General features: G+C 57.3%; 1 protein-coding gene and 1 long non-coding RNA gene across 5 annotated transcripts; one reads left to right on the plus strand and one right to left on the minus strand.

The window, feature by feature from the left end:
- Positions 1-271: 271 nt before the first annotated feature.
- On the plus strand, positions 272-6841 carry LOC132522104 (uncharacterized). 3 transcript variants are annotated; one of them, XR_009541068.1, is made up of 4 exons: positions 272-701; positions 1297-1555; positions 2356-2444; positions 6079-6841. It is a non-coding gene; the product is annotated as an uncharacterized LOC132522104 (long non-coding RNA). The 3 variants fall into 3 exon arrangements; XR_009541070.1 differs by having other exon boundaries at positions 1297-1435; XR_009541069.1 differs by having other exon boundaries at positions 1297-1431.
- On the minus strand, positions 3459-12371 carry SLC11A1 (solute carrier family 11 member 1). Of its 2 annotated transcripts, XM_060152121.1 has the most exons (15): positions 12340-12371; positions 11694-11827; positions 10779-10901; positions 10364-10483; positions 9327-9433; positions 8813-8883; positions 8405-8472; positions 8069-8224; positions 7312-7470; positions 5832-5921; positions 5585-5704; positions 5016-5165; positions 4500-4573; positions 3933-4086; positions 3459-3792 (listed from the first exon to the last, which is right to left on the minus strand). In XM_060152121.1, the coding sequence occupies exons 1-15, from the start codon at positions 12344-12346 to the stop codon at positions 3685-3687; spliced, it is 1641 nt and encodes a 546-aa protein (XP_060008104.1). In that variant the 5' UTR covers positions 12347-12371; the 3' UTR covers positions 3459-3684. The 2 variants fall into 2 exon arrangements, with proteins under 2 accessions (XP_060008104.1, XP_060008103.1); XM_060152120.1 differs by lacking the exon at positions 12340-12371 and having other exon boundaries at positions 11694-11927.
- Between the last annotated feature and the right edge of the window lie 761 nt (positions 12372-13132).

Consider the following 13132-nt stretch of genomic DNA (forward strand, 5'->3'; position numbering starts at 1 on the left):
CGCGTTTCCACGCAGATTCTTCACGAGGGAAACTCCCGTGTGATGCACGGTGAGGTTTGCGGGTGGTTTTTTTTTTTCCTGTTTATTAAGTTCCTTCCATTTGCCGTTACTATTTTGTGTTCACGTTTTAAAAATATTCATAACGCCAAGCCTTGACAAACACGCCTCAGCATTTCCTTCCCCCGCCGGGCGGGGCGGGGCGGGGCTGGCGCGTCCAGTCCCGTCCGGCCGCAGGGTGCTTACGCGGCGCACGTCCTCCAGGCCGGGCGGAGGGGGGAGCCGGGGAGCGAGAGGCCCCGCGAGGGGAGCGGCGCTCGCCCAAAGGCGCGCCAGCTTCGGGGCTGGGCAGCAGGGCGAGGAGGAGGTGGTCAGAGGCTGTGAATCCTGTGGACTCCACGACCCCCCCTTCTGCTCTTGGGTTAGCCAAAAAGTTTGTTCGGGTTTTTCCGGAACATCTTACTACGCCGCCGGCCGGCTGCCATCATTGCATTTAATCACGATAATCGCCAACTTGTGGCGAGCGCTTAGTCTGGGTCCCGCTTTGGCTGCGCCTCTCATCTCATTTACTTCTCAGAACAATCCGTTTTTTAACCCATTTTACAGATAAAGAAACTGAGTCCCGACGAGGTAGCGACTCGACCAGCCCTCCGGCGGGGGCAGAGGTTGGATTCCTGTCGCCGCGCCGAACCCCCTCCCCTTCGGTACGGCCCGGGGGCGGGGCCTCGGCATTCTCTCCGGATGCTCAGCCGGCGCCGACCCCAAAAGGAAATGTGCGGCGGAGAGCTGAGTGAACCCCGGGCCTCGCCCCTGGCCTGAGCAGGGCGGCTCGCTTTCCACTCCCTTCGTCTTTCCCTCTGTGAAGGCTGGAACCTGGCCGACTGTGCCACTGAGGGTCAGGGGAGCTAACGCGGGGATAGGGCACTGGGCACAGGGCACTGGGCAGCACTGCTGCCCCCCTCCCGTCGCTATTCCCTTCACCTCCTACTCCTACCCCCCCCTCACCCTCCATCGTCTCCTCCGAGCCTTCGCTGGTGCGGGTCTCCTCCCAGCGAGACCTGCCCTCTTCTCACGCTCAGCGGTGCACTTTCCGCCGGGGCGGAGTGGATGCGGAGTGAGCCCAGACGCCCGTGCAGTGCGGGGGTCTGGGGTCTGTGGGGACAGTAAGGTGGGGCGGGTTCTTTGGGTTTCCTCAGGAAGGAGGGGAGTCCACACCCAGCTGCTCTCCCTCTACCCTCTCTACTACAGCAGGTGGGGGGGTCGCCGTACCCGCATAGTTTATTTTTATCTGTTTCATAGGTTTGCGCCCCAGGACGGATAAAGTCATGGGGACTGTGAGTCGAGAAACACTAGGACTCAGCCGGGGTCGGTCTGGCAATTATGGACAAGTGTCTTGTTCATCCAGCACCTCAGCTTCCTTCTCTGCCAAATAGGGTTGGTAAGGGTCCAACCCAGGCAAGTGGGTAGGGGGAATGCCGAGCAGAAAGGCCGGATGCCCTCCTCCCAGGCTCCGAGACACACCGTGGTGCACATTCCGACAGAGCGGGGTGGATGCGGAGTGAGTCAGGACGCCTGTGCAGTGCCGGGTCTGGGGTGTCTGTGGGGATGGAGTTGTGGGTGGAAGCTTCTGGGGAGAGTAAAGGTGTCAGGCCACTCCCAGCCTGAGGGGCTGATGAAGCATCTAGTTAGATCTGAACCTGGGGGCTGGGAGGACCAGAGCTACTGGGGAGGGAGCAGCCCTTTTGGAGGCGTCCCTGTCTGGATATGACTGACCTTGGCCTGACTTCATCGCTAACGCCTTACCCAGGCCCAGAGCAACCCTTAGCTGGCCCTTTGGTCCCCTCCCCTCCTCACCTTCCTTTACCCCAAGTTCTAAGCTCCAGACTTGCCTATTGGTATGACCAGCCCGCCCGTTCTTCTGGGGAACTCCCAACAAGGTTGCAAGTCTCTAGCTTTTGCATACACTGACCCCCCCACCCCAACTCCCGGCATGCTCATCTCTCCCTTGATTGCTCTCCCTATGTCTATTCAGCTTTCAAAATATTGTCCCGGAGTTTATCTTCTGTGGGCCTTGCCTCATCGGTTGCAGGTGTGCCTGACGCACACTTCGGATCGTCAGTGTTTTGGTGTCATTTACTTAGGTTCCCCCCAACCCAGTGTGAGCTCCTAGAGAGCTGACATCTTTAATTCGAGACTGTGCCTCCCTTCCCCAGGTCTAGCACAGGGCTGGCGCCCAACTAATGCCTACAGAATTGACCAGAGGGGTGGGCAGGGGGTACAGCTGGGGTCACCTCAGGGAAGCAAAAAAGGGGTCTCCCGTTTCTCCGCTACCTGGCCCCCATTCATCCTCTCTTTCAGTTCGCAGGGGCCCCATCTTCTCCAGGGACAAGCCGGGAGAAGGAGGTTGGGCGGCGTTCTAGCCCAGGTACCTCTCCACCGTTGCTCGGGTGAGCCAGACCTGTCCCATCCCGTCCCTCTTAGAGGGCCCCACTTGTTTCGTTGCCCTTTTAAGAAAGAGGAAATTCTTCTCATAAACAAGCGCCTCAACCGGAGCGCGGAGCCCAGCTGCCTTCCCCGCCGCATCCCCGGGAAATCGGGGGTGCTTCCAGGCACAGCGCCCACTCCAAGCTCAATCTAGGGGAAAGGGCTGGCGGCCCCTCATCGCCGACGCTCGCCACAGCTCAGGGGCTGGGGTCCAAGGGACGGGAAGAGGCAGGAGGGACTTGGGGGAGCCTAGAAACAGCCCAGGGAGCGTCTGTAAAGTGCAGCCCCTTCAAGGGGCGAAAGGGCGCCGGGCCGCTCCCTGCGGCCGAGGGGGTTCCCCGCCCACAGAGCTCACCCCACCTTCCCGCCTGGGCGGATTCCGAGGCCCCCGGGCGCGAAGCCCGAGTGACAGCCTCCTCCTCTTTGGAGGCGGGGAGTACCGGCGCTCGGGATCGTCCCTGTCCCTAGGGGGAGCTGGGAGTCAACGCCCAGGGAGCGTTAACTGCGCGGCTTGGGAGTCCCGGTCGCCTGGTCCCCTGGGGAGATGGCAAAGGAATTGGGCCTGAGAGGCACCGACTCTTGGGTTCCTTAGGACTTGGCGCCCTAAGAGGGGAGAACCGCGCTTCTGTTTTCCTGCCTGGAAAAGGGGTTTCAGGTGGAACAGAAAGGCTGAGGCCACTCCAGCGAGAGTGGGAGCGAGGCAGACCTTCGGGGAGGGGGACTATTCTTGATGGTTCAGGGATTTTGTGCTTTCCTGTTTCCATTTCCCTGCTCTTTTGGATAAGAAGTGAATTAGCATTTATTTATCGTTTTCAGACTCTATTTTTAAAGTACCAGTTTGGAGCCTGTGTCCCACCCCCAATTGGGTTGGTCTGTCAGGTTACTCCTATAGGTGCTCAATAAATACTTTAGGAATGATTTTTTTTTTTTAAGTCTCAAGTGCCAGGCTCTGTGTTAAAGTGCTTTATTTACCTCCGCTGCAAGGTTGGTGTCCCCATTTTATAGTTGAGAACACTGAGATCCGGAGGTTAATCACTTGTCCAAACTAGGAGACAGCAGGTCCCTACGGAACCAGGGGAACCAGGGTTGGCCTGCTTCCAGAACTCCATCTTGCTGCCTCCACACACCGCCCCCGACCCCCACTGGTCCAGCAGGCCAGTCTGCCCCACTTGTTACACCCTCGGCCATGCCCTGGGTGGGAGCTCATCCAGAGGTCTTCTCCTGATCCTCTTCAGGAAGCCCATACAGAAAGTGTTGGTGGGAACCGTGGGCCAGAAGGGTGGCTCCATGGGTGATGAGACAGGTCCAGGTCTGGAGGAGGGGTGACCATGAGTAGGGGAGAGGACAAGACCTTTGGGGAAGCCCCAGTGCATCCCCCCACTAAGCCCTCCATCTGTTGTCTCTTCTCCTTGCCTCCCCCATCCCCAAGGCGCCCGTGGACCCAACAGTACCAGGTAGGTGGTGAGGCCCAGGTAGACTGCGGCCAGCAGTGCCACAAGGCTGAAGTAGGCAGGGTGGGGTAGGCTGGGCAAGTAGCTGACCACAAAGTAGAGGTTAATGGCACAGATGAGCACCATGATGGAAGAAGTGAAGGCCTTGCTCACCCTTGGGAACGAGAGGGAGGCTCAGGATTGGCTGCATCTCCTCCAGTGCCCACAGCCAGCCTGGAGCTAAGGTGGGGGGTGGATACACAAAGCCAGCTTCCCAGGGCTGTGGGCCCTGGGGCAGACCCCTGGCCAACTTCTGCCTCCTGGGCCCTCCAGGCACCACACTGGCAGGATTTGGCAAAAGCAGAGTCTGAGGTGAGGGGGAGGAGCTCAAGCTCTAGAAACAGCCCCTGGCCCAGGATTCCAGTCCTGGCTCCTCCACTTGCTAGCTAGCTGTGTGACCTTCGGCAAGTTTCTTAACCTCTCTGACCTTATCTGGGTAGTGGGAATAATGGGACTTCCTACCTCTTGGTGGTTGTGAGGATCAAGTGTGGTAATGTAAGTCCAGTGCTGGGGTTGTGGAGTACTCACAGGCCATTGGTAAACTCCTGCATCAGGGCGGGCATGCTGGTGAACGTGAGGATGGGCAGCACAGCGAAGGGAAGCTGGGGAGAATCGGGAGGAGGGGGCTGAGGGACCCTGCCCTTAGAATACAGTAAGGAGGGGAGGAGCAGGCCGGGGCTCCAGTCACCCTCTGCCTCACTGTGCAGCCTTGGGAAAGTCTCCTAACCACTCTGGGCCTCAATTTCTCCACCTCTCTGCCTTCCAAGGTTGTAGGGGTGTTTGGGGGCTCTGGCCCCAGGCTGCCTGAGCTTGTATCCCAGCTGTGCCACTGGTCACTTAACTGCACGCATCAGTTTTCCCATCTGCAAAATGGGGATAGTGGTGGTTCCTACCCCCTGGGGTGGCTGTGGAGAGTACATGAGGCTTGTAGATAAGGTGTGTTTAGAATAGCGCCTGGGACGCAGGGGAGGCTCTGTAGGGGGATTGCTGTGGTTCCTGTTTGGCTCCCCAGCGGGAAGGAGGTGATAGGGCCCGCAGGCTCACCAGCAGGCTCTGCAGCACGTTGAGCAGGTCGTTGAGGCCTGACAGGTCCCGCAGGTCCCTGAAGACTGCCACGAGCACGGTGGGCAGGATGGCACAGGAGCGAGTGAGCAGGACTCGGGCGAAGCGTGACCACCGCAGCTTCAGGAAGCCCTGGGGGGTGGGGTGGGCACCTTGGTGGCGGGGTGCAGGACTGTGTTCCAAGGGAGGGACCCTCTATCCTCCCTCAGCCCATCTCATGCCTGGAGGAACACTCTGTTTCTCCATCTTTGAAATGGGGGCAGCTCTGTCCATAGTTGGTGGTGAGGGGATAGATGGGGGGAAATTAGGGGGGGTTCCCCTCCCACAGCTGATTGCTGAAGACTAAACCGTGTTGGAGAAAAGGCTTCTATTAGTTCTGGGTTTGCAGTTTCGGGCCTCATCTCGCTGAATCTCAGTTTTCTCATCTGTAAAATGGGGCTTATAAGGGCACCCGTTGGGCTGCCTTAAGGATCAAGGAAGCGGATGTCCGAGCCCCGAGTAGTGTGCCTTGCCCTCAGTCCCCTGCCCGCCCCGGCCCGCCGCAGCCCCACCTCCATCACAAACTGTCCCGCGTAGGTGCCGGTCATGGTGGAGCTCTGCCCGGCGGCCAGCAGACCCACCGCCCAGATGTAGAGGGCTGCGGGGCCAAAGAGGCAGCCCAGGATCACGCCCTGGAGGGAGGGGTGTGGTCAGAGCCATGGGTCCGCCCCTTCTCGCGCAGACGCTACCTCCGAGGTGGGCGTGACGAGGAGCCCAGCTGGATCGAAACCTTCCATACCCGCCCTGCCTCGCGCTTACTCCTTGGTAAATGTCCACCGCCACTGTAAGGTTGTTCATGGGGAAGATCTTGGCGTAGTCGTGGAGGCTGCTGTTAGCACAGACGTTGAACTGCGGGCACCGGGCAGTAGGAAGGAGATGTGAAGCGCACACTCAATGTTGGAAAATCAGACCTCCAAGCCTTGACCAAGGATTGAAAACTAGTGGCCCGCGGGCTGAATCCAGCCAGACATATTTTGTGTGACTAACAAATTTTTTTTTTCTTTAGTGTGAATTGGTTGACATTTACAATTGAGAAGATTTAACATGAGACCCTGGTTTCCAGCTGCTCTTGGATTATAAGAGCTGGCATTACCACAGAGAGACAATTGGCCGGCGGGGACTCAGGCTGCCCCACAGGCCCTTCTCCCTTACCTGGGACCCCCTTCCCACAGCTCTGTGACTCGGCTGGTCTCGAAGGCAATGTGTGACTATGGTTTGCCGTCCTATTTAGACCTCTCTCCTTATGCTAAGGAGCAGAGACCCAGGGAGGGCTATGACCTCACAAGGTCACACAGCAAGGCAGTGGCAGTGCCCATGTCCCCGGAGGCTTGGCCAGTCTGTCCCATCCCCACCCCACCCCGTCAGCGTTCAGTAAGCGCGCAACACTGGCTAGCAGTTGTCAGAGCCTTGGGACAGAGACTCACTCAAAAACTGAGACAGGCAGAGTCCCAGATCCCAGAGAGCCAGGGAGGAGCTGGCCGGCTCCTTCGCCTTCAGAGCCCGCTCAAATGTCACCTCCTCCAAGAGGCCTCTCCTGACCACCTGGCCTAATGTAGTAGTCCCTCCCTCACCACACCCCCAATTATGTTTCATCACCCCCTTTATTTCCTTCACAACATCGTTCATATTTTCCTTTGAAACCGATCAACTGATTGGTTGATTTGTTTCCTGTTTGCTCACTGCCTCCGAATTTCATCTGCAAGAGGGCAAGGTCTCTATCATTGGCTGCTGTATCCCTAGGGCCTAAGACACTGGCTGATACATAACAAATGCTCAATAAATCTTTGCTGAATGAATGACAGTTTATCTACTAATAATGAAGATCATCACTAGAAACTCAAGGAGAGAAATTGCCTGCCTGCATATTCCTGACCCCACGCTCGTGCTTAGGCAGGCAGCCCCCTCCCAGAATGCCCTCCCTGCAGTTTGCTGGGCAAATCCTGCCCATCCTTCAAGGTGCAGCTGGAATGCTGGATCCTCCAAGACTCAGCTCCTCCCGCCAGTCACCTCCCCTGGGCGTCTGTGCCTTGTAGCCCCTGGCGTGGGGCTGACCGCGTGCAAGCCTACATGCGTGTCTCCCCAGTGGGGTGGGGAAGGGGCTCCCAGCCAGAGGCCAGGGTTGCAGACTCCCTCCCCTACCAGTGCCTGGAGTACAGGGCAGAGACTCGAAGGGCTTAACTGCACTCTTTGGAGTCCCCAGCAAAGCCTGAAGGGCATGTGGGCATGGGGTGTGCCTCACCGCAGCCTGGTTGGTTTGCTGGTAGAAGGCTTGCCCAAAGACAGCCACAACAAAGAGGTTGATGAAGAAGGAGACAGACAGTGCGATGGTGGCTTCAATCAGGAAGTACATGTTGGCTTCTCGGATGTCTGCCCTGCGGGTCCGGTCTATCTCTCGAGACTATGAAAGTCAAAGGGAGGGAAGCACCGAAGTCCCTGAGTCATCCCAACATTCTCTACCCTCACACCTCTACCTGTGTTTCCCCCAAACCCCAGTTCTTTCTAAAGCCCCCTACATGGCCATCTGGGATAGGCCTTGGTTTCTGCCTCAGGGCCTTTGCACTTGCCAGTCCCTCTGCTTAGAATCTCTTCTCCCCTGGTTTTCCTTCCCATCCTTCATGTTTCAAAGGCCTTTGCTGACTCCTTTTCTAAAGGAGCCCCCTCCTCAGTCATTCTCCATCATACTTCTCTGTTTTGTTTCCTTCAGAGCACCTTTCACAATCCATTTCTTTCCTTTATTGTTTACTTGCCCATGGTCTGTCTCTCCTGCTAGAATGCATGCTCTAAGAAGGCAGAGGACTTATCTGTCTCTTCATCACTGACCCCCAGCTCCCAGCACACAGTAGACCCTCTATTATTACATATTGAATAAAGAGTGATTCACTTCCCTCCTAAATTCACAGAGTTGGGAGCCAAAGGGGAGGGGCTCCAGCCTTGGGGGCGGAGCCGGTGTGGCCCTTAGGGAGAGAGCATGTCTCCCTCCCCTCCAGTCTGCTCACCTTGACCAGGGCTGAGTGCAGGTAGATGTTGTGGGGCATGATGATGGCGCCAATGATGCCCACGGCCTGCAGCAGCTCGGGCTGGCCGCAGCCAGGGCACGAGGGCAGGAACAGGTCCCGAAGAAGTGCTCCCTGAGCAGGACGTGCCACCACATACTGTAGAGAGGAGCCTCGGTCAGGCTCCACCCCACCCCTGAGCAGCCATTCTCACCCGCTACCCCAACCCTGGCCACTAGGGAGCGTGGCTAAGGTCCGCTCCCCGCTCCTCTCAGGCTCTGCATGGGGCGGAGTGGGGTGGCCTTGGTGTGGGGACGTGGTACTGGTACGGCTTCCCACCTCATAGCCGAAGGTCAAGGCCATAATGGTAATAAGAAATCCAAAAAAGGCTTCCAGCTTCCGCAACCCTAGGGGGAGAACAAAGGGGCAGAACCGAAAAACCAAACAACCAAAATTATAACATAAACAATTATTAATGGCTGGTATCTTGAGCACTTTGTTCCAGGCACTGTGCCAAGTGCTTAACATACAGCGCTCAGTGAAGCCCCACCACAGCCCTGTGGCCTCTGTGCTATCATCCACGTGTTATAGATGAAGAAACAGAAGTCTACGTAACTTGCTCAAGGCCATACAGTCAGAGTGGGGCTGCTAGGAGCACTTCTCCCAATTCAGCAGAGCATCAGCTCCTACATTCATTGCCAGTCCCCCCCCTCGCCAAGTCCCCTATGGGATGAGAGACACACCCACCGTAGTTATCGAGGAAGAGGAAGAAGAATGTGTCCACGATGGTGATGAGGACACCACCCCAGAGTGGGATTCTGAAACCAGAGTGGCCTGCGTCAGCCCCGCCCGGTCCAGGAGTCTGGAACTCCCTCCTCAGGGCTGGAGACTGTAGAATGTGGCTTCCTGGGAGCAGGCACTCAAATGGCCCCAGACAGCTAAGGGAGAGGGGAGTGGGAGTGTGCTAGAGACGGGAAAATGCCACAGACACGCTAGGAAGGGCCAAGCTGTGTGGAGGACCAGCGTGGTAGGGAGCTTGGGGCTGCAGTCCTGAAGGCTGCATGGTGACCGACATCTGTGTGATTTGAGACAAGTCACTTTACATATCTGGGTCTCCACTTCCCCATTCGGCAAATTGGGCAATAGCTCTGAGTCAGAGGTGACTGGAGGATGAAATGGACACAGGGAAATAGAAGGCCTGGGGAGGAAGAAGCCGCTGTTCCCAGCCCTGGACTGAAGAGCTGGGGCCCCTCCAGAGTACCGTCCAGCTGAGAGCAGATTGAATGCGATAGCTGTGCCAATGACTTCCTGCATGTCTGAGCCCACGATGGCTAGCTCGATGGTCAGCCAGAGAAGGGTGCGGGGCACCTAGGGGGAGGTAATCCCGTCGTTAAGGCTGGACCAATTATTTGTCTGTTGTCTCAGACCTACACTGACTGACCTTTCTGTACCCGGCTCTATACTCCTGGGCTGGAAGCCTGCAAACTACATTTGCAAGTCTGCCTTGCCAGCGGGCTTCCAGTTAGGTTTTCATGGTGTAAAATTAATCAACAGAAGCCTCAATTAAATAGAGTCGGGAGATGAGAAGGGGAAGCTCCCACGCCCTGCGAAGATAGCAGAGCCCAACAGGAAGAAGAAAGACTCCTCTTCATTCCCGGCAAGGACTCAGCCACTGAAAAGCCATGGACTCTTTGTTGACTATCGGCCTCCCAAATTCCCTTTCCCCTCCATAAAAGTGTTCTCCTTCCTTTGCTGTGCGGAGATTTGCACGTGGCTCCCCATGGCTTCAGACTCCCCAGTTATGATTCTCTGCTGATCCTGAATAAACCCATCTTTGTTGGAGAAGCATCTAGCAGTCTATTTGTTTTAGGTCAACAGTAGGAAATAGTTAAAGGAAATGGAAAGGCAGGGAGACATCATTTTTACCCCCCGCTTCTGGAGCTCGCACCAGCAAGGGCACCAGGCAACATGGGCTCCAGTCAGCAGTGGCGGCAATGCCTCTAGAAGCTTGGGTGCGAATGATGGCCCCTGGGCTCCTGTCCAGCAGCTTTCTGATCTCTGGGTAACACCTCCTTCCCTTGCTCCTCCAGCTCTTTCAACACCTTTGTGACTGCATCCCTGCATTAGATACCTTTGAAATATCTAGTGGCGTGATTTCTGTTGGCCTGCGTGGACACTGACGGCCAAGTCCCCGGTGCCCACCCCAGCCAATGATTATCCCGAGCCAATGCCCACCTGTTTTTCACCTTGGGCAAGTCACCTCTTCAGGTGCTTCCTGTCCAGGGGCACCAAGCTCACCTTAGGGTAGTAGAGATGACAGACTTCGCCCAAGTCCTTGCCTGTCACCACGCCCAGCCGGGCAGCAAGTCGCTGGCAGAGCAAGCCCAACACGGTGGCCCACAGCAGTACCCAGAGCAGCTGTGAGAAGCCAGGGAGAGGCCGTCAGCCAGAGGGACCAGTCTGATAAGCCCTGAGCTGCTGGGACCCTCTAACCAAGGACACCCTCTGGGGAGTGAGTTGGGGAGATGGAGCTAGAAGACACCCCCCCACTCCCGCAGGGCTGCTTTGGGGACCCTTTTGTGGTCCATTTGAACTTAACACCTGTTCCCAGGAACACTGGCCATGAAGGCCACTCTGGGGAAACGTGGCAAGCTGGGGGTCTCCACCCACTTAGCCTGGTCACCCCCTCCCCACCGTGCCCCGACTCAATCACTTTGAATCCAGCCACAGCCCCGGCCTGAAGATCCGACTCGATGTTTCCTGGGTCCAGGAAAGCAATGCTCATAAGGAAACCGGGCCCCGTGAAGGCCCACAACTTCCGCAGGCTGAACGTGCCCTGTGGAGGGAAGTGGAGTGAGGGGTCTTGGACACAGGCTTGGGGGCCGCTGGCCATGGCCAGCCCCCAGGTGAGCCCCTCTGGGCTCATGGGCCCAGGCTGGCCAGCCCTGCCCTCCATTCCCCATTCCTGGAGCTGCCACCCTGGGGTGGGGGGTAGCGGAGCACAGGGGGTGAGAGGAACTCGGGATTTGCTGAGTCACGGCAGATCAGCTTTCTGGATCGGTCAGGTTCTGTGGTCTACACTTGACCAGCCTGCCTCGAGCAGGCCCTGAGTCAGCAGATCCTCAGAGCCCAGAGGGGAGCTTTCCTGGGTCAGGCCTCCCTGCCCAGTCCCTTCTCAGACCACAGGGCCTCCTCTCTGGAGTCCACTGAGCCTAGGGTCTCCCCACCCCCATTCCGGGGGTTGGCCTAGCAGCCTGGGCATCTGCTAAAGATTCTGGGAATGCAGGGTGATAGTCTCTTAGAAGCCAGCCGGCAGGCTCCACGTCTCCCGATGCCCTTGTCTGCGTCCTTTCCTTAAATGTTACAACAAATCCTTGAGGCTCCAACCGGAATTCACCCCAGGTCCCTTTCCCTTCCTAGGAAAGCTGAGATTCATCTAGAAAGCCACTTGATAATTTTTAGACAAATATTAAGTGCCCCAGCTAAGCACTGGGGACAGAAGCAGGGAGGCAGCGGTTGCCATTGTCCATCAAGGCTGCTCAGAGCTGGAAGGGACCCCCTCCCCCTGTGAGATCCCATGTGGTCTTGTCCATCCCGAAAGACCCCAGGAAGTTTCCAGCATCCTCACCGGTTCTGCATCTGGGATGGGGATCTTCTTGCTCAGGTAGGTCCCTCCGGGAGGTTCTTGCTGTAACCCCGGGTTGGGTGGGCTAGAGATGGAACCATATCTGGTCCTGCTGAGCTTTGGGGGGCCTGTGTCACCTGCAAGCGGCCCCATGAGCCTTGGTGAGTGACGTGCCTCTTTCTGGTGGCCCAGGATTAAAGCCATCTGTCCTCTTCCCACACCTCCTCTTGGCAAAGTGGAGAAATGAAGGCCCAACTGAACAGGAGGCCTTGACTCCCATCTTGGGTCCACCGCCTCCACCCCGGACCAAACATTACAGAAGATGTGTGAGAAGCGGGGCCTTCATGATTACCCTCCTTCCGTGTGAGTGCAGAGATTCCCAGACCCAGATCTCTCTCGTCACGGAGGATGTGGAGAGGGACGTGGGCTCTGAGGAGGGAAAGCTGGCCCCACCGTGTGTGCCCCTTGGCCTCATCCCTGCCACCTCCAGCAGCCAAGGAGGCCCCAGGGGTTCCAGACCCACAGAGATGAGGCAAGGGGGCACTCTGCCCTTGGGGATGTGAAGAACCCAGCCTCAGGCCGGTGTCCTTGCCCCCCTGACTCCCCCCCCACCCCCATTCAGGCTCTGTCCCCGGAGGTGGCCGCTCACCTGTCATGAGGACCGCAGACTCAGGGACTCTGCACGAGTGATGTGCTGGGCAGCCCTTCTGGCTATGCTTCCTCTCTGGGTGCTGCTGAGTGTGTGAGTCCACACCCTCTTACCCATCCTCAGCTGAACTGGGCTGTTCTCACACGCACGGAGCGTTGTGAAACACTTTCCAAGGGCAGAAGTGGCCAGCTCTGGTGCAAGGGTCTGGGTGACCACGGTATGGCCATTTGCTCCCCTCCTGGCCTGAGTCCCACAACTCCTCTGGCTCCCTTCCAGGCACCCCGAGTTCCGTGCCTCCCAAGTTAGCTCTGATTTCAGACACTTCCTGCCACTTGGGCATTCATGTCTAGATCACGTGACTGCCCCCTGCCTCCACCTTCTCTCACCCTGCACAATCAGACCCTTCTCCCTTTCATTCTTGAGTCCCATGGCCAGTGGTTGGCCTAATGGGAGGAAGGGAGTTCTGATGCCTACCTCGACCTCAGTTTCCCACTGAGTGCCTCAGAGGGAAAGACCTTCCAGGCACTGCCACAGGGACATGCATTGAAGATTCAGGCCAAAGAGATCCTCAGAAGAAAGGGGCACTGGAATTCTGGTCCTTGTTCTGCCAGCGATCCACTTGACATTGTCACCAGATCATGTCCTGTCTCTGATCCTGTTTCTTCTGTTAAAGGAAGGGCTCAGACTAGCTAAGTGGTTAGAAGTTTAGGTGTCCAAGGAGGCCAGGCAGGTAAGATGAACTATGAGACAGGCTGGGAATGAGAAAACCAGTGCCAGCTCAGGACTGAAAGAC

This window comes from Lagenorhynchus albirostris, chromosome 6 (assembly GCF_949774975.1).
Source record: "Lagenorhynchus albirostris chromosome 6, mLagAlb1.1, whole genome shotgun sequence".
In the NCBI taxonomy this organism is placed as follows: domain Eukaryota; kingdom Metazoa; phylum Chordata; class Mammalia; order Artiodactyla; family Delphinidae; genus Lagenorhynchus; species Lagenorhynchus albirostris.